The sequence below is a fragment of the Ambystoma mexicanum genome, chromosome 7q (assembly GCF_040938575.1).
Source record: "Ambystoma mexicanum isolate Mex_15411 chromosome 7q, UKY_AmexF1_1, whole genome shotgun sequence".
Classification (NCBI taxonomy): Eukaryota; Metazoa; Chordata; class Amphibia; order Caudata; family Ambystomatidae; genus Ambystoma; species Ambystoma mexicanum.
Window position 1 is genome coordinate 40246748 of NC_090941.1, and position 21789 is coordinate 40268536.

The 21789-nt window shown below is 44.6% G+C and overlaps 1 protein-coding gene across 1 annotated transcript in view; it reads right to left on the reverse strand.

Annotated features, from left to right (window-relative positions):
* Positions 1-21789, reverse strand: part of CNKSR2 (connector enhancer of kinase suppressor of Ras 2) — a 2376238-nt gene that overhangs the window by 702238 nt on the left and 1652211 nt on the right. Inside the window, exon 13 of the mRNA XM_069639527.1 lies at positions 17371-17582. Within this exon, the coding sequence (XP_069495628.1) occupies positions 17371-17582 (212 nt within the window). The remainder of the gene's footprint in view (positions 1-17370; positions 17583-21789) is intronic.

The window sequence follows — 21789 nt, forward strand, 5'->3', positions numbered from 1 at the left end:
CACTGGTGGAAAGAGGAGTTACCCAACCTCACAAAGGATCAAAGAGGGGACAGGTCTTCCTGCTCATGTTTATGTTGGCTAAGCAGAGTCAGGCAAACTAATATAGACACAACCCTTCCTTGGCTGGCCTAGGCTCACATTGTTGTCATGCGTATGCTGCAAAGCAGATGCAGCTTTAATAATTATATGAACTATCATCCACCATAAAATAATATAGGTATGGCTTGTATTTTAACATTACCCTGGCACTAGGCGGTAATTTATCATAATGATTTGAGAGCAGGAGCTGCAGAGCAGGTGAGTGATGCATATGAAAACAGGATTCACTTTGATGTTGGTATGAAACATACTGAATGAACAATTAATCCCCATGTGTACTGCGAATGGGCATGGAGCAGAGCTTGCCTCCTACTTGAAACACTCTATATTCACCTCACTGGTAGAGGACTCGGAAAGGTCTGCTCTCCCTGAAGAGGTCCAAATGAATTCTTCTTGAAGTCCTTCAAAGTCCAAAATGAATCTAAGCAAGAGTGGCAGACCCCTTCCATTTAAAGGCAAAAAGCCAACAGGATTGGCTAAAAGTAAACCTACTTTAAGGAGTCAATATCTCCTAAGGTAACGAGTAACTCCTGCCTTCTACCAACATAACCAACATCCTTAGCTAAGCAGGAAGTGTCAATAAACAGTAAGTAAAAAGAAGGCCACAGAAAACCAAGGTGGAGGAATCCTTCCTCTCTTTTGTTCTGCTCTGACTGTCTAATCCCACCCCTTACCTAATCATGCACTTCAAAGGCTCTTTGGTATGCAACACTCTGGTGTGAGGCTTGTTTGGGGCCCTTTGGGACCTTTGAGGCTTGTTTCCTAGGGGTGCTGCTACTTGTAGCGGCACTGGTGGAAAGAGGAGTTACCCAACCTCACAAAGGATCAAAGAGGGGACAGGTCTTCCTGCTCATGTTTATGTTGGCTAAGCAGAGTCAGGCAAACTAATATAGACACAACCCTTCCTTGGCTGGCCTAGGCTCACATTGTTGTCATGCGTATGCTGCAAAGCAGATGCAGCTTTAATAATTATATGAACTATCATCCACCATAAAATAATATAGGTATGGCTTGTATTTTAACATTACCCTGGCACTAGGCGGTAATTTATCATAATGATTTGAGAGCAGGAGCTGCAGAGCAGGTGAGTGATGCATATGAAAACAGGATTCACTTTGATGTTGGTATGAAACATACTGAATGAGGGTTTGAATAGCAGACCCCCTTTCTGAGATGGAAGTATCTACATAATTTTATCATTTAATAGAATTTGAAAAAGCCAGGCCTTCTCATTGCTTACCTAGTGCCATTTCCTCACAAATACTTCCTGAAAAGTAGGTAACAACAGCAATATGGGGCTATGGCCCCTGCTTCTGCCTGCACAGTTCCATGGATATGATTGGATCAGTTCTACCAGCAAATAAGTGCCATAGGAAGGAGCTCTAAGACTACCTTTAGGCCAGAAGAGGAACTTTAAGTCAACAATGCATATAATGATTTGCATTAACTATTATGTGCAAACAATTATGCATTTCATAACATCAATCAATGTATCTTCTTTAGAGTTGATCTACTATGTATAAACCTAGAAATGTGCTCCATTGGCAATGTGAATGACTTTTTTCCTACTTAAAAATAATTGTACTTGAAATTAAAAAAAATAGGATGCAAAATACAGCCACCTGAAAATCGCATCTGGAGCCCTGCCTCTGCCCTTTGCTGGAGATAGAAAACACTTTAGTACTGTACCCAAAAATAGCAAACCTCTTGCATATCTTTTAAGATTTCATACACCTTCAGAACACCAAAGTGCACATCAGATATTCTCCTTCTGATTGGACTTCTTATGTGAAATTAATTAGATTATTGATTTACTGAAGTTCATTTAATGGAATTAGTTATGGATTATACTGACAAACAGTGGTCCTTCTACTAGGGAATGACATATACTATCTACTCATCTACAGATGGCCTGGGCTTGCAAAGCTATACACTGATAAATTATACTTCAACATCCTGAGGAGGGCATCTATGTGCTTCCTACAGACCTCCCTGGAACACTTTTCTGCCAAAGCCCCACAAGTGTCATCCCCCCTACTGACTTCCTACGTCTGGTACACCCTCACCAAATCCGATTTAATGATTGGGCTCCTCTATCCCTCCTCCCCTTAATGGGGATTGCGCCCCATCTGCCTGTTATTCTCTGGCCTGTACCCTGACCCTTTCCCTATGCTCATGTCCCTCTCAATGGGGGCTGAACCCCTTACACGTTTGGTTCCCCTTTCTGCCCAACCTAGTCTCATGCACTCCTATGTACATCCACATTCTCCCTTCATTTACCCCGATCCCTCACAGCACCACTCACCCGCTCTGCATGCTGCCCCTGTCACCTTCTTGCCTCACTTCCTAACCCATAACTCCTAGAGCTCCTGGTCTGCCAAAACAAAAACAAGTCTGAGCTTTGTTGTGCCGGGTTATCCTTCAGCCTGACATTCGGTGGCCCAGGTTTGACTTTTTTGGATTTGAAGAACAGGAAGTAAATCCAGGATGGTAAACCCCCAGGAAGAAAAAAATAGCACATTTGGTTAAGGACTGTGCTAACTTCTTGTGCATGGAGCTATAGGTATTACAGAAAACACCAAAAAAGATTGCCACCCTTCATCTGCTGACCTTCTTTAATGCATGTGCCTGGACCACACATTGAAAGACAGAGTGGGTGTACCACTCAGAGTACCTCAAAGATTGTTAGATGAATGTATTTGCTACAATAGTTCACAATTTAGCTCATAGAAACCTGAAGACTGGCAGCAGATTTGACGGTGGGCCTGTTCGTGTGCAAACTACGCACAATGCACTCCCTGATGCTCAATTTCCTAATAGCAGGATTTCATATTTTGGGAGTGTTAAAATGCACTGAACTGTTAGGAGTGCATATTCTGATAATGTTCGGAATGGTTAGCAGAACCAATCCCTACTTTTGGCGTGGGGAATGGTTGAGACTATACCCACACAGAGCAGATCTATGTTTTCTTAAATTAAGTAGAGTAGGAGAAAACCTTCACTTAGATCAGCTTTCTCTCCCATAGAATACTTGCCAAAATCGACCACTAAGAATTAAGCTTTGTTAATTAGTTTTAATTGTCTTCGCTTTGTTTCGGATTATTTTTTGCAAACCCATAAAAGTAGCACACATCACAAACGATAAACTTAAAATCCTGTCAAACATTAGTGCATTTTTTAAATTAATCTACATAATCTGACCAATGTATATTGTTTCCTGATCTTAAATTCAATTAATAAAAATCTCTGAACAGAAAAGACGGACAAGGGGTCTTTGAGCATCTGAACATATATTAGGGCAGGTGGATATTTAAGCAACATGACCCGAGCGGCGGGGGCATTGCTGACTCAGGTAATGCCCCAGGGCCCATAGTTATATGAAAGCCCCGGGGCATTACCTGAGTCGGTAATGCCCCGGCTGCGAGGGTCATATTGCTATTAGTACCCCGGCCTGCAATATCTGTGTGACCAGGGCACTAAAAGTATGTTTTCTGTCGCGAAACACCACAGCGTTTCGGGACAAAAAAAAAAAAAAAAAAGAAACAAGCAAGAAAATGGCCACCATGGAAAGGGAAAACGGAGTCCGTTTTCTCTTTCCACGGTGGCCATTGGGAGCGGACGCGCTGGGATTCCCAGCACGTCCGCTCCCGAAAAAGGATCAAAAAGAAGGTAAGTGGGGTTGGGAGGGCGGGGGGGAGAAGAAGAAGAAGGAAAAAAAAAAAAAAGTAGCTGCGTCCCCAGCGAGGGAAGCCTCCAGTCGTGTGGAGGCACTGAGCAGGGATGGCCCCGCTCCGAGTCTCCACACGGCTGGAGGCTTCCCTCGGCCCCGCCGGGGACTCAGGAACAAGAAGGTAAGTGGGGGAGGTGGGAGGATGGAAAGGGAAGGGAATTTAAAAAAAAAAAAAAAGACTCACCCGAGTCCCCGGCAGGGGGCGAAGGCAGCGTCTCAGCCGTGGGGAGGCTCAGAGCAGGGATGGCCACGCTTCGAGCCTCCTCATTGGCTGAGGGGTTGCCATGCCCCCTGCCAGGGACAAAGGCCGTGGAATCCCGACAGAGGGATTCGCGGCCTGGTAATGACTCGGCAAGGGCCAATCAGAATGGCTCTTGCATTCTGATTGCGGCCTCGCCGGGTACTAATGATTCAAATAGAATGGTCTCCAAGCTGGAATAAGTCTTATTGATTAAATATGTGAAAATACCCGAAAAAGAACATCAAATTGAGGCAAATCCTTCATGAACTCCATCTGGCAATAACAGTTAATATTAACTTTTGCATGTTTGCCCGATGTTGCCAAGATCACATTTAGAGTAAACACATCAGCCTAAACATAGTCAAGAGAGACTGAGCACAAGAATTAACAATCCATGAAATATAATTCTCTCCGACCTTATTCATTGAAAGAGGAATATATTATCTAATGGATAAATGTGAATTTCTGCTATATTTATCTCTGGATTTTAGCTTCAAAAATAGATTCTTCAGAGTGCCTATTAGTTTTTATCTATGTTTTTAAAAAAAATGAATATACCACAATGAGAGGTCCAAATTGCCCAGTTCCCTATTAATGTATCTCCGGCGGGTAATTCTAGTGCAAACATCACTTGCCATCAAGTCCCGCAATATAGCCCTGGTAAGTTTGGATGCTGGATCTGTCTACAATAAGCACTACAGAAAAAGGGGTTTGAGCTTCAGACAATCACTTAAATAACCTACACCCAGTTCCACATGTATCAGATAAATAGGTGATGATGGTGGGAATCTTAAGAGCGTTCTAAAAAGAGTTGGTTCACGTTGTGTGGCAAGCTCTGGGTAGAATCGGCGAGTGACGTTCCCTTGGTTGGAGTACAGGGTCAGCAACTTTTCAAAGTGGTGATCCTGATGCTCTGGTGTGCAGTTTGACAAAGCAGCAGTTCAAGGCCTAGCCAGGGTGAGTCATTTGTGTTTGAGCTGGTTCGAGTCAGCATGTGACACTCCAGCGGTTTGAGTCAGGGAGTCAGGTTCCGGCGATATCCTCTTGATTCAAACTGAGCAGGCGACAGGCTCTGTGAGGTATGATGAGGCATCTAGCTGGTTTGAGATGCAAGCACGCTGGTTCAAAGAGTTCGGTTGAGTGTCAAAGGCAGCAACAATGGGTCCTGTGGTTTGAAATGTGGTGAACCCAGTTCAAAATCAGTTCAACCAGTTTGATGTGATGAAAACAGAAATCCTGGCTTACTTGGCTCCTAGGGTGCTGCGAATAGCAATCCAATGATTCAAGGACAAGTCTAGTCCTTGTTATCCGGCTCCCAAACATGGGGAGGCTGGAACACAACAGCTGGGGTCCGTCAACATAGTGATGACCTAGGTACCTTTGTAGATGGCAGAGACGCAGGTATAGTCCCAACTGCAGCTCACCAGCACTTGTCCCTGGGGATGGCTAGGGGACAGAGCTTCCCTCTGACATGGACAGTCAGTCTTCACCTCACTGGTAGTGGACTTTAGAAAGAACAACTTGCCCAACAGAGATCCAATGAATACTTTAATAAGTGTTTGTCAAAAAGTTAATCAAAGAAGGAATGGGAGGCCCCTTCTTTTAAAGGCAATTGTTAAGAGGTGATTGGACTAAAGCAAACCTGCTTTAGGGGTCCAATCCCTATTCCTAGAACACATTTCACTTTGCCCTCTGACATCACATCCAAAGTGCTTTCTGCTTTGGGAAGTGGAGGGGACAGGAAGTAAAGAAAGAGGTAGGGAGAAAAACTAGCTGGTGGAACATTCCTCAAGCTGTAAGGAACGCCCTCTGTCCCTACTAGCCCCATCCTCTTCCCATCTCAATAGAATCAAAGGCCTTTAGATATGCAGCACCCTGGTGTGAGGCTACATATGTTGTGCACTTTGATCCCTATTCCCAGGACAGCTTCCTATGGAGAGGCTAGAGCAGCCTGGCTGGGGAAAATGCACATAATCCTGTCACAGCTGAGCTGTGTTTACAGGACTGACACGTGTGATACCAACTTGCTGTGGCTGTAATAATTATGAGAAATATAATTTGCTATACCATACATCAGGCATGGCTTTTATATAAAGATGTATCTGCCACCAGGCAGTCAACAACGAATAACAAGGTTTTAGTACAGGGATGCAAGTCTTAAATGCAGCCCCTGCAATGTAGAGACGTGCCCGGCACTGCAGCTTTCAAATGGGCACTTGCATTATCTGAACCTGCGCCTTGCCACTAGTAGGGCAGGCCCTGAAGCATGGGACAGGTAAACACTGTGCTATTGGCCTGGAAAATATCACTCCTCCACACCCACAGTCATCATCTGCAGAGTACTCCAAGGATCCTGCATCTCCCTTACCCTCTACAATGTCCACACCAAACCCATCTTTAACTTCCTTGACTCACTCAACATCAAGTACACAAACTATGCCGATGCCACCCAGATCCTCATCCCACTCTCAGCGGATCACCACCAAGACTCCCAAAAAATCATCTCAATCTACTAAACCATTCAAGCCTGCGTGGCTACCCACTGCTTATGCCTAAATGATGAAAAACAGTACTCCTCCTGGTAGGCAACCCGGCTCTCCTCACCAAACTGAGCCCGAACTAGCAGTAATTTACCATCGACAACCACCCCATTCACATCTCTCCTGTCAACAAGATGCTCGGCATCCATCTAGATGCCACTCTGACCATGTCATGACATGTCAACGTCATTGCCTCCTCTGTTACATACGCGAATAAGCTAATCAATGCATGTCGACCCTTTGCATTCACTGCCAATTGCCTCCACATCGCTAGGGTTGTCATCGAATCCAAGCTGGATTACTGCAACGCCCTCCTTGGTGGCACCTCAAGTGAAACCTAAACAAGTTGCAAACTATTCAGAACAATGCCATGAGAGCCGCCTTGAGCCTAAACAAACATTATTTCTGCAGCAAGGAAAGAAGCACACTGGCTCCCAGTCAGAAAACTAATTAAGTTCAAAATTCTCACCATCAACCACCACTGCCTAGACAACTCCACCCCTCGCTACCTGGCCCAGAGACTCTCCAAGCCACCTGCCTCCAGGCCCACATGTACTGCCTCTGTCAATTGCCTAGATATTCCAAGGTTCAAACAGGACAAAGCTGGTGGCTCCAACTTCCTTGTCTCCACTGCCATGCTTTGGAGCTCCATCTCGCTGGCCTTGAGAGCTGAGCCTTCCTACACCTTGTTCCAGAAATGACTAAAAACTCATCTGTTTCATTAACAACCTCAACCACCTGCTATCTGTTGTTTTATCTGCATAACCTGTAATCTCCTGTAATTAGTGATTAGATGCCCAAGGTTTAAGTCAGCTCCTACAAATGTATAAATCAAAATAAATAAATACAAAATTAAAATAAAAGAGCAATCTCATCAGCAGATTTCCCTTTCAGGGATGGAATTTCTCACATGATTTTAATAATTAATAAAAATAAAAAAAGCCAGGGCATCTACACCATTGCCAGTGGCAATTCCTCACAATGACCTCAAACTAGATTGTAGTTATGTGCCCTGCTATTCATTTTTTTAGACGTATGGATAAAATCAATAAATTTTCATTGACCCCAGGACGTTGAATACACCAATACTGAATATAGACAGAGTATAATTTAGAATATACCACTGTGCGAATTTGTAGTGCCTCATGGAGACAAGTGTAGTTACTGCATCTAGCAGAGGAATTGGACACACATGTTTAGATCACACATGTTACCTATCTTTAAAAACAGGAACCATGTGAGGGAGCTTCCAGCTTTCTGGTGTAGTACCTGACTTAATACTAGCATTAAATAAAGGGCAACATATTAGGACACACACACTCATAGGATTTGTATAAATGCCCACTGGGCAAAGGTCATGGCCTGGACGTTTGTTTCGCGCAGCCTCTTTCACTACTACCATCCCTTACACTTGAGTGAATACCATTCCATGAACAAGAACAATATTAGAATAGTTTAAACATTCAGGCTCTCTTCCACAATCTAACGCCCCACTGGCAGATGCCCCATGAAGGTTAGAAAAGTCATTGACCCATACATAGCCTTCAATATCACCAGTCAGGCGCTAAGTAGACGTTTCACACATACCATCTGCCATCATTTTCCCAAAAATGTTTTGGTATTTAGCTAAAATTAGATGTACCTTCATCTGTACTTTGACATCATAGAGGGTGTGTCTATAAAAGCCAGTTTAAAGCTATCTCACTCCAATCTTCTGGAGTTGCCTATAGGGACATCAGTGATTAAAGTCTTGTTTCTTTACAGGCTTTATCATACCATGTAGGCTGACTTGTATCCGGTAAACACCTAGAACAGGGATTATCCGTTGAGAACAGAATTTTGATGTTTAGCAACATGTTATCAGAGGACCCCAATATAGCTCGTGGGTCAGAGCTGTCAGTATCCACTCCGGGTCTTGTGAAAGAGATGCCCTATAACTGGGCCAGTATGGCCCAAAATAATAGTCATTGCAGCAAAGAGCATGTCTGTTATTAGATACCTTACTCACCTGAATTCCAATTTCTGAATCACTGGTCCTGCAAAACCCATACCAAATGATCATTTTTAGTAAATTATGGTCAGTCCCGCGCCCAACCAAAACCATCATATCAACCACAATTTTCCACTTCTGATATCATTATCAAGCAGCAGCTGACATATGTCCCTAGTAAAGCCCTCTAAAATATTGGTAATGCAAGATTCTGAAGCAAGTAACATTATACAGCTTCTGTCTTTTTTAAAACATAATATTAGTACAATGGTTGAAGGGACTCATTTGATTATCTCACATCGAAACATGCCAGTAGAGTAGGGCAGTTGTTCTAGATTTATGAAGGGAGGTGTCAGTGATGTGAAGTGATAACATACAGGTACATGCTGCTGAGTAGAGTTGGCTTACATCTGTGCACAACTAATGCCTTCATTGATGATCTATTTGCACTTTATTTAGCCCCAAGGCCCATTCATGGGATCCAAAAACCATCCAAACTGACCTGTCACCAAACATACCCGAACACCAGAAGGAAATCATTGTTTCTGAGCGTGCCTGTGCTGATTAGATCATTTCATTCATACATCACGCTTGATCACTATTATTGTTTTGTATAACAAATTCGGATATTTCAATTCTACTTCCTTCAAGGTGCAAAACATCCGTCTGGTATCTTGAGTACCATGAATGAAGTGACCCCTTAGCCATAAATACATCAGTGAAGGAAATTGGGACTTACAGTTCATGAGTGCAAGGGCAATTCGATTCAGTTCATCAAAATGATACCTGAATAAAAGGACTCGTTGGATAAATAGAGACAATCAAAAGTGGATTTTAACATTTTGCCCACAGTTGTGATTGTCCCAATGATAACAATCATTGACTTTCTACACTGTAAATGGGACCCAATTCCAACTCCATCTCCTGAGAAAGGTCAAAATAAATCAAAGCATAAAGACACCTTCAAAGAATGGGGAAGCTGTTCCGCTAATCCCATTGGATTAGGTATTACCCAAATTGTTCGTTTACAATTGTTCGAATGAACAATTGACCGAATTTAAAGGGTCACAATTGACCTTTTCACAATTGACCGTATATATATCGGTTTGGTAATATATATATATATATAGCTACAGGGACGCACAATTGCCCTCTAAAACGATCATGCTGATTTGATTGTGATAAAAGCATCAATAAAATGCAAAATTACGTCACATAGAGTAAACACTCTAAATAATCAATCGACGGATCACTGTCCTGTCCATTCACAAAAAGCTATTTGGCAAATGGGGAGAGCGGAGAAGGGACGCAGTGAAACTAGATTTAACATCCTCGCTCACAGCCCCAAAAGCGTATATTACTCAAAATCTCGAAGGATAGTGATCTTTTTTGCTCTGTGATGCCAGACCTAATAAATAAAACTTGCAGTTGATGTGGTGATGGCTGCATCAAAGACCTCCAAAAAAAGTTAGAGGGGGGCATTTGGGTTATCTACGAAACCTTCTCTCCTTAAAATGGGGGGATGCACTGCAACTTGAAGGGATTATAGGCGGGACTGCGAGAAGGAAATGTGGCAGGTCTTGCACCTCATCCTCGCACATTTTGCCTTTAGGGCTGAAAGGACCATTCCATTTATTGGTTATAGAGGCTAGATGTAGGATGTCAGCACTGGATAGGGCGAAGAGGCGTCTAATCTGAGAATTGGCTGATGTGGCCAGATGAACCCATGTTCAGAATAAGGCATGAGGACGCATCACCTTCAAAGAATATTTCAATGAGATATTCCCCTGTGAAACCTCCTTGAGATAAAATGGGGTCAGGGTCCAACTTCCTCACCCTAACCTACAGTCCCTTCCTGTAATACCTTTCTTAGTATACTTTTAATTGCACCCATAATATGCTATATGTCTATGTATCCCTACAATATTATCATATTTTAGCACTCTATACTGCTCCATTGCTTTCCAGGTGGCTCTGCACTGTATGAACCCCTATACATACATACGTGTAAACTTGCTCCACCACAAATAATTCCACTGACAAGCAAAACGATTCTGCTCAAAGTCTGACAATAACTTAAATATAAACTCTAATCAGTGGAGACATATTTGGGATGCAGGCTAAAACTAAAGAGCCCGATTCATGGACTATTTGCCCGGTTTAGAGTGAATTTGCACTGCATAAAAGTGACTGTACACTGCCGACACAAACCCTGATTCATGGAAGCGTGCAAAGTGTATTTTTGCAGTACAAAATGATTTTTCCTGCACTTTGCATGGCAGAAATATACTTTGCACAATTCCATGAATTAGGGTTTGTGTCGCCAATGCAATGTCACTTAACACTTGCGATAATTCTATCTCAAACTCGATTTGCATGACCTGTAACACCCACTGGGTGTCAGGCGGCTGTGCGCTGAAGTTGTCATTGTGACCGGACCGAACCGAGGTGAGTTTAACATTTTACATCTAAATTTAAATTTAAATTTAAACTAAAACGAATACTTATATTTTTATACTAATCTATACTAATGTATACTAATAATCAGAGAACGTTATACTCAGAAGAACACTGACAACCCTAACGCTACTAAACCCACCTAAACCTGTTCAGTTCCCAACAGACAGTGGCCAACCCAGGTGAAATTCTACAATATAAAGATTAGAAATATAAATGTCACTGAAGGATCTCTGATAGCACCAGGATGCACTGCCCCACATCCAACTCCGCCTCCCCCAACAGTACCTTTGCACATAGCACAAATTAGAGGTAGGAAATGTGCAACAGCTAGTCACCAACAAGAATCTGGACACCACAGGGATTCTACCATATAGGTGAACCAGATGCAACCCTCATCCCAATGCATTGAGTTACAACCAAACAGGAACCAACAAGAGATTCAAACAACCGACCACCACAGGTAGGCCATCACCTCTGGAAACACAACACAACAGGACACAATCAAGGGAACAGTGAGGAAATACAACCACACAGGACACCTAATGGAAGACTAAGATTGTGGTTTAACGGAACCCAGACAAATAAAGAGCCCATCAAAGGAGACAACCACACAGGAACCCACAAGGGAACTTTGCATGGGAAGTCTAACACCTCTGTGGACCCGAACCAGAAGCATATACATCAAGACCCAACCAGGGAGTCGCAAAACAAAAGAAAAGAAAAGAAAGGGAAAGGAAAGGAAAGGAAAGAAAAGAAAAGATAGGCGCACAGGACCCAGCCAGAAAAGAACTAACCCAAGGAGCCACTCACAACTGCTAAATCCAATTAAAATATAATAGCCAACAAACAGAGATAACGCACAGGAAACACACGAGAGAATTTGAACCACTGATTGCTACAGGGAAGCTTAGCCACAGTGAACCGTACGATACAACCAGCCCACTTAAGTAAAGAGCAAACCCAAATAACCACAGGGAGACCTTTGCAACTGCACATACCACACAGTTTACAAATCCACAAGTTCTTACAAGAGAAGACCAAATCATAGATATATGGAAAACCCACAGGAAGGCACTATGACAATGAATATGCCTTGCAACAGGAAAGGCTGAGGTGCAAGAAACTATCAAAACAGTACAAATGAAATGGAGCAATATCGGTTTACCACAGTGGGATACAGCCACACATCAGGGGACAACACACCCACACAACCAACCAAATTAAACTCTTCCATGAGATCAATACCAAAATTGCTCTACCTAACACCATACCTGTCGACCCACTACCCCCGGACAATGTCCAACAATCAAGAACACAACCCACATCATCAGGATATCAGGACTCCAAGGGGAAAGTTGTGAAATATACAGAAACATAACCAGAGGAAATGACACCACTACACCACACAAACAAAAAACTGGCACAACCAAAAGCCCCATCAACCAGAATAAGGAAAGGAGCAAGAAGACATCAATCCAACACAGAACCTAACCAAACTACTTAATGAAGAAACAAACCCCAGAGAACAACCCAATGGTAATAATGAACATTGGCACAAAGACCACCCAAAGACACAGCCAAAGACCAAACAGACGCAATAAACAAAAATATACACTGCAACTTAATCAATGCCAGATCGATGTCCAAGCACACAACAGAAATCTGCAATCTACTATGTAATGGAGGGATAGGCATCCTATTCCTCACTGAAACCTGGTTAACGCAAAACTACAAAGTCATAATGCACAGCTGCTTGCCTGGCAACTTCAAACTAAAACAAGCCAGAAGAGAATGAACAAGAGGAGGAGGACTCACCATGGCATACAAGGATCATCTAAACATAATAGCAGCCCAATCACTGAACATCTTAAACTGCAAATCACTCATCAGCCACCTACCCTCAAACCCCCAAATAAACGTAACATGTCTTTAGGCACCAACCTACGATGCACCTTTGGTGTACACCTTCGAAGAAGCTGTCACCAACATGGCCATTAAACATGGTGCCCTGATCATTCTTGCCAACTTCAACATCTGGTCGAAGAAGAGAACATGAACTCACCCAAAACGCTAACTAACCATTTGGCGACTATACAACTATGACAAATGGTGAAAGAAGCGACACACACACAGTGGCCATGCTCTAGACGCAATCTTTGCCAACAAATATTTGATCATAATAGTCCCCCCAATCCATATACTCTGGAGCGACAATCTCATTATACCCTTCTTGATTGAAGCATCACCAGGAAACCCATCAACCTCCCCAACAGCCCTCTAATCTGGACAAGAAACTGGAGAACCATCAACAGTGTGGCATTTAAAGTGAAACTGGAGGCCACAACACCATTGATCACCGCCCTAGATGGAACTGGCATAGAAGAAAGAAAATAAACAATTCTAAACTGGACCATGCAAACAATGAATGACATAGCACAGGGAAAACCTTTCAACTCTCCAAGAAAGAAAACAGTGGCAAAATGGTACAGACCGTATCTCAAAGCATAGAATAAACAAAGAGGAAGCTAGTACAAGAATGGAGAAAATGCTATGAACAAGACAACAAAATCACATATCAAAGACAGATCAGACTATACAAAGCAGAAACACTCGAAACAAAAAAGAAACAATTAATTGATGGCAAAAAGCAGGCAACACTCAAAAAGTACTGTTTAACATCATAAATAAGATGAGAAACCCAATCGGATGTAAGAATGCCCCGGTCCTGTACAAAAACTGTGTGATGACCTCGTTAACCACTTTAAGAACAAAATCATCAGCATCCAGCAAATGATACAAAGTAGGCCAAACTACCAATCCTCTCACAAATCTCAAGAGATACATTTGATATGTTGGTGAACAAAAGCAACAGAGCAGGCTCCCCTGAAGATCCCTGCCCAGCAGACATATACACATTCATCCGAGCACAGAAAACACGGGCAAAATACTAACTCAGCCTCTTCAATCTCTCACTAGCAACTAGAACAGTGCCACAAGCCTTCAAATCAGCCTACATCAAACCACTCCTTAATGATACATTGGGCAACGTGGAAGTCCTCTCCAACTACAGACCCATCTCAAACATTCCGTACCCGGCAAAGCTATTAGAAACCTTTGTATACGAACAAATCTTGGAATATGTTGAAAACAACCAGCTACTAGATCAAGCTCAAGTCGGCTGCAGACACTTGAGAGGAATGGATACCGCACTCCTATACATATGGGATGATCTAAAGATCAACGCAGACTCCAACTCAAACTCAGAATTAATACTACTCGATCTCTCGGCAGCCTTGGTAACAGTCAACCATGACAACCTCATCAAAAGACTAGAAGACATAGGGGTTGATAACACAGCCCTTCTCTGGCTAAATTCATTCCTGAAAGAAAGAACCAAAACAAAATGGCTAGCACTGTTCAGATCTACACCTTGGGATACAACATGTGGAATCACACAGAGCTCATCGCTGTCCCTGCTACTGGCTACAGTTCAACATCTACACAATGCCCCTAATCAGACTCATCAAAAGGCATGGCCTCACCTGCTACAACTACACAGACAACACCCAAATCATTTACAAAATCAGTACCATTGAGGAGGAGAACCCCTTACTAACCAACTGCCTCAAAGAACTAAACCAATGGATGAGCACCAACAACCTTAAACTATACCCGGACAAAATGGAAATCTTGATTACAGTAATAACAGGGCGAACAACCACAACATCCCATGGCCCACTGAACTGGGTAACTTAGCCGAACCATTTGAAGTGGTCAAAAATCTTGGAATCCTATTGGACAACAAACTCACACTCGAGGCACAACTCAACGCGATAATTAAGAAATGCTTCTTCCATCTGCACACAATCAAAAGGATACTTCACTTCTTCTCCTTGACACGCAGAACACTCGCCGTCATCTCTCTCGTCATGTTAAGAATATATTTCGCATCTACCCCAGAAAGCCAGAAGACCTGTTGAGGAAACTACAATGAATACAGAACACAGCTGCAAGACTTCTCCTTAAACTCATCCAAAGAGGCCACCTCACACCAGCGATCATAACGCTACACTGACTGTCAGTCAAAAAGAAAATCACCTTCAAAACACTCTGCATAACACACATAGCAATCCACGGCTGAAGGGGCAGAATTAATACAGGAGAAAATCATCATGCACAAACCATCATAAGTGCTTGTATCCAGCAACGACATCCGTCTCAAACCAAAACAATACTCAAAACAAAAACTTTGAGGATCAGCTTCCTCTTGCGTAGTCGTAAAACTCTTGAACTCCCTCCCTAAGGAAATACGTATAACAGTGGACCACACAAATTTCAGGAAGATGTTAAAAACCTGACTCTTTAACACCCAAGGTGAAGGAAATATTGGAGGGACAAAATTCACCCACTGCATGGTGACCCACAGAAAGGGACCTCCCAAAACCAAAGGCAAACCCGACGTTGACGAAATTGGTCCACCCTGCATGTGACCAAGGTACTGAGCCTAGCCAAATTTGATGCAACTGTCAATTAACCCTACTAAGGATGGACTATTCTGCCTACTCACCCTCTAGACACACACACACACACCTCCCTCCACTGCACCACACCACCCAACTGGAAACCAAACACAATTACACAAAAAGCACCAATGCACAATCATACTTCCACACCACATGACGTCTACCAACCAAAACGCACCAATGCCCAGTGACCGGTTTCTCCAAACAGAAGCTGCCAACAGCACATCAAAGCTCTCTTGCGCTTTCCTCGCAATCCCATTAACAAATGCGCCCAACCCTCCTCCCTTTGCAGATCTGCCAGGGCACCAATAGACCATGGAAGTGGCAGCAGTGTGCGGTACAAGACCAGATTACAAAACATAACAAAACATAACTCAAATGTAATTTATTAACTGCTCTTGCAGACATCCTTAAACTCTCAGGCCCTCATTCCGAGGTTGGTGGTAGTCATGGCGCTATTTGCTCCATGAATGCCACCAATAACGGTACCGTGTCCGGTTTCGTGCAATGGGGACTTACCGGTCTAGTCAGACCTTGGCGGGACCGGTAAATCCCCATTCACCAAACCATTCCCCATACCCATTTGAACCCCCATAGGGCTCAATGGGAATGGGGAGGGTGCAAATAACCGGCCGGCGTATGCCAAGCCCGTTATTTGCGCCCAGGTCCCTTAACGGGTCCCGACCATAACACCTGGTCAGACCAGGCGTTAAGGAAGGGACCCGCTAAGGGACCTCATAGTAGGGCGGTAAAGGATTACCGGCACCGGTCTCCTTACCGTTGCCCGGTATCCCTTACCGCCCTACTCGGAATGAAGGCCTCTGTCTCCATCAACTCCACAAACACTGGCAATGCACTATGAAACCTCGTTCACACAGGAAATATGCAAACATCCATAATAACCATCACTGCATAGAAGTCAAGCCTTCACTGGTACTAAATCAGTACCAGTACCAGCAGATGCCAGGATGTTGAGCACCTATTGATCTTTGTTTACATTGTGAATGAAAATGTTTGCCTTGGAGCAGAGATTTTCATATAAAGCTCATTTATTTAGTTCACGTTTTGTTCCAGCAACTATATTTCTTTCCATCACTGTCCACATTTCCAGAAAAGGGTTACTCAGAGCCCAAGGCAGAGTCTGCTCTGCCTTTGCCTTAGAGGCGGTTGTGTTATTTGCTAAGTGGAATGAAAGAAGGCTGAAGTCAAACGGAGATTATGACTAAGTTTACCAAATAACAAGACAAACAACTGTATACGTAATATGTAGATCTGACACCATGTGGTTCCATTCAGTATTTTACAAATCCAAGGAACTCCTAATTAAACTCATCCTTCCAATTGCCCATGGCCACGCCAAACGTAAACATTCTGTCAATATTAGTGAAATGTGTCCTATCACATTCTCATGCAGTCAACTCAAAAATCACATCCCGCACATTTTTGCAATCAAGATGGTCTCAACCGCAAGAATGGACCAATCCAGAATGTAATCAATTATGATTATCGTGTATAGCAAACGCTTCAGTCCATGATAAGGAGTGAACCGACTCGCAAACTTCATTTGAAAATCTGAGTCTTAGTTCTCATGAAACCAGCACTACTCTAAAATACATCTTCACATTTTTGATTGGGTGAAATAAAATTACATTTGCCATTGATTTAATAAACCTTGACTGTATTCATACGCATTATGTCATGCAAGAGGAAAGAGGAAGCTGCGTGCTAGCTTAATGCAAACCCGCCATCACCAGTGAGAGGCTTTGGCCAGCTCTGTTTTAACTCACATGATACAAGGCGCTTTCCGGACCAGTGGGGCTCGCTACCTCCTGTCTCAGTGCATCCATTTGTGACGCAGGGACCAAGACGTAGTGGCTCGGGCTGTTATTCTTATCTTTCTTTTTCGATTTTTTCCCCGTATCCTTTTTGTTGTTTCTTTGCAGCATATAGTCTTCTTGTGCTATTTTCTCATTGCTCATGTAGCGAAGAAGGGAACTTTCTAGACAAACCAAAAGACACAGAGTTATAGCCTTGAAATATGATATTTTGAAAAACACCTACCAGGCGGCATACTATTGATTGAGGGTCTTTACAAGTTTCCTGGTACCCCGCCAGTAATTCCGGCAGGACACCGGAAAACTGCCCTACCATTTCTGGCACCTGATATTCCAGTATTAGCAGTATATTACAGGTGGTGGAAATTCCTTGATATTACAGGTCCCCATTCCTTGGAGTCCCATAGGATTCCATGGAGGGGATGACCAGTATTACCAGCACCGGTAATTCCGGTGGCGGTAATACCCGCATTTGTTTGCCAGTGGGGCCGGATTTACCTCCAGCTCTTGGGTGGAGGTAAATCAGTGATGCCCACCGGCAAACGTGTTTTTCCAAAAGTGGTGGTCATGAAATTACCATCAATTTAACCAGCACTTTTCCTCGACTGGCAAAACCGTAAAGAGGCTCATTGATTGATTGTTTATTTATTATGCACTTATACACAAATGTTTCAAAGCGCAACCATGAATGGGAGGGGAAGACATAGGGAAGACAAGACAAACGATCTTACTAGGAACGGTACATTCAGATCATGCAGGTGAAAAGAACAGAAATGTGCGTCGGGGGAGGCAAAAGGGACCAAGTGGACCCACCCCCGTCATAACATGGGTGAAGTGCATAGAGATACCACTCTCAAGGGTCATTAGAAGTACAGTAGTGCTGCGGCAAGTGCAAGGCCCGGTGGCAAGTGCAGGAGACTGGCAAGGAAAGCTTGGGACCTGTGAGGCTCTGAAGGTACACCAGGCTGCCTGTCAGCGGGACTGAGCAGAAGTAGAGGAGAGAGAGTGAGAGAGCAGAAAGAGGTGGTTAGCAGGGGAGAGGGAGAGAGAAGGAGGAGGTAAAGAGGAAAGTCTTGAGGAGTTTCCAGAACTTAGGGAGATCTGGCTCAAGATGGAGAGAGGCAGGGAGGCTGTTCCAGAGGGAGGTACCTGCAACGGATATAGATCTCCCCCCAAGTCTCTACTTGGAGAAGCGGCTCACCCGCAGAGAGTTGCAGGAAGAGGAGCAGAGGTCTTGGGAAGGAGAGTATTTGGGAATCGAGCGTTGCAGATAGAGTGGACCCATTCCCCAGAAAGCCTTGTGAACAATGCAACGGGTCTTGAACTTAATCCTTGCAGCCACTGGGAGCCAGTGAAGAGATTTCAGCGCCGGAGAGATGCAGTCCCTGGGCTTGTGGCCAAGAATGAGCCTTGCGGTTCTGTTCTGGATGAGTTGAAGAAGACGGTGTGTAGATGAGGGCAGGTTGTGAAAGAGGCTGTTGCACTAGTCCAGCCTAGAGAGGACCAGGGCTCTGGAGATGGTGAGCCTCTGAGGGAAAGTGAGAAAAGTCGGAATACCTCTGAGAAGGTGAAGTTGGTAGTTGGACTTTTTAGAGATGTCTGCGATGTGGGAGGAGAAGGAGAGAGTAGAGTTGAAGATGACCCCCATATTGTTTGCCTCGTTGGTAGGTGGAGGCCCATGGCCAAGGGAGGCCGGCCAAAGGGAAAGAGGGAATGCAGGAGCAGGGGTCTCGATAAGGACAATCTCTGTCTTACTGGCATTGAGGCAGAGGTTTTTTGCAGCACACCACGGCTGAATTGCTGACAGACAGTCAAGTATGAGTGAGGAGGAGGAAGAGGCCCTGGGTAGCCTGAAGGAGAGCTGCATGTCATCCTTGTAACACTGAAAGTTGGAGGTGAAGGTGGCTATCATACGGGCCAGTGGGGCAATGTAGCCATTGAAAACCCAGGGGGATAGGTTAGATCCATTTGGGACACCACACATAGAGAGAGAGTGATAGGGGAGACAAAGGACCCCAATTCCACCTTGGATGGGCAGTCAGAGAGAAAGGAGATTAGCCACACCAGGGCCTGATCAGTGATGCCCAGGGTATCACGGAGACATGTGATCAGAGTGTTGTAGTTCACTGTATGGAAGGTGGAGGAGAGGTCAAGTAGAAAGAGGACAGAGGGAGTGTTAGAATCGAGATTTGAGAGCAGATCTTCACGGGTGTTCAGAAGAGCAGTTAACATGCCTCTGTATGCTCTAACGCCAGAATGGTTTTCATGGATGCAACCAACAGATTCAGTGTGGAGGGTAAGCTGAGAAATAGCCAACTTCTCCAGGAGTTTGCCCAGGAAAGGAGTAATAGAGATTGGGTGAAAGTTTGTCTGAATGGAAGGGTTAGCAGAAGGTTTCTTGAGGAGAGGGTGCACAAGGGAGTGCTTAAGAGCAGTTGGGAAAACTCCGATGGTCAAGGAGAGGTTGTCCAAGGATGGGGCGAGAGATCAATGTTGTCCTTGATGGTTTTGGAGGGACAGGGGTCTTCCTGTTTGGAAGAGGCTTTCAGAGACCGGATTTGTCTAGTGACCTCCTCACGTGTGACAGGGGAGAGAGAGGAGAGAAGAAGGGGAGTGGAGGGCGTGGCCAAGGGAGGTACAAGAGATGTTGGTGCATGAGGTGGAGAGGAAGAAAGAGAGGATAGGATGTCCTGTGTTTTTGAGGCGAAGTGTTCAGTCAGGGCTGAGGAAAGGTCCTGGGTGCGTGTAGTGGTGGAGGAGGCTGCAGTAGGATTGGCTAGTTCCTTGCAGAGTGTGAAAAGTTTGGCTGTGTTATTGGATGCAGCGGAGATGCAGGCTTGAATAAATACTCTTTTCTTGGAGCAGATGCATTTCAAGGAGGCGGCAGGTGAGTTTGTCTGAGGGTGCACCCAAGGAATCCCATTTCCATTCGGCTGCCCTGCCCTTGCATTTTAGGGTAGCCAGTTCAACGTCATACCCACAATTGCACTTTTTGGTAGGCTTCAGTCGTACCCTTATGACAGGGGAGAGAATATTAAGAGTATTGGAAACAGAGAGGTTCAAGTTAGAGGGGACTGTGTGAGGGTGGGAGTCAGCCAAATGAGTAGAAGGAGGCGAGCAGGTAGAGGCAAAGGCAGTTACTGACACTCTTTTCATGGGTTGGATGACCTTGTAAACAGGAGGCAGTGCTGGACTCACCGATGCAAGAGGAGAAGAGAGCTTCAAGTGAGAAGAGAGGAGAGCGTGATCAGTCCAGGATAGAGAAGTAGTGAAAGGGCTAGATAGAGGAATGTCAGTTGAGATGAGAGCATCCAAGTTGTGTCCAGGTGTGCGTTGGGTCAGAGGGTAAGATGGAAAGAGAGAGAGAGTCGCAAAGATTGCGGAAAGATCCTGAGGAATCAGGTGAGTCTAGATGGATGTTGAGATCACCCAGTAGGAGGAGTTGAGAGTAGGAGGAAAGGAGAGAGGAGGCAAGGTCAGCCCATTCCAGAACAAAGGGGGAGGGCTGACCAGGAGGCTGATAGAAGGTGGCCAGCAGGAGTGAAGAGCTAGGAGAGAGGGAGAGCCTGCAGACCAGGCACTCAAAAGATGAGTAGGCCTGTGTGGGAATGACAGACACAGGGATGCATTCAGGGAAAATCATTGCTACTGCCCAACCTGGTGTGTTTGGTCCAGGCAGAGAGAGTATTGTGTAACCTTCTGGGAGAAGTATGTCAAAACTCGTGTCAGAGCTATCCTTGAACCAAGTTTCAGTCACGGCAAGAACATAAAGATCCAGGAGTTCAAGGAGGTTGCAGATGTCAGAGGAGTGTTTGACAGCTGAGCAAGTGTTAAGCATGGCAATGTGGAGCAGATTGCCATCAGTGAAAGACTAATGGGGGGAGCAGGCGACAGTGGCCCACATAAGTGGTGAGAGTGCCTGAGGGACAGAGGTAGAAGGGGGCAGAGGAGCCAAGGCTGGCGAGGGAGCTAGGACTGCAGTGGTTGAGAAGGGAGCCAGTGCATGAGGGGCTGCAGGGGAGTCCCAGATACATTGTTAGTGGGTGGCAGGTTCACTAAAGAAGAGGAGGAGGTTGACGAGATTGTCAAAGTAGGGGGTGGTGGCAAGGAGGCTGTGGCAAGGGTAGGCAGGTGGTTAGGAGGCGGCGGCAAGGGAGCCAAGGTCGGCACATCTGGCAAGGGATCCAGCGATGCCGAAGGAGCTGATGCAGAAGCAGAAGGAATGTTGATAAGGCGAGGGACGAGCCGATCAAAGAGTAGCAGGTTGGATTGAGGATTCTAATAGGCTTACACTTCACTCAGTCAGTGTTCATCTTATTTTTTGTACACTGTTTTGTCAACATCAGCACCATTTGTCTGCATACCAGAGGT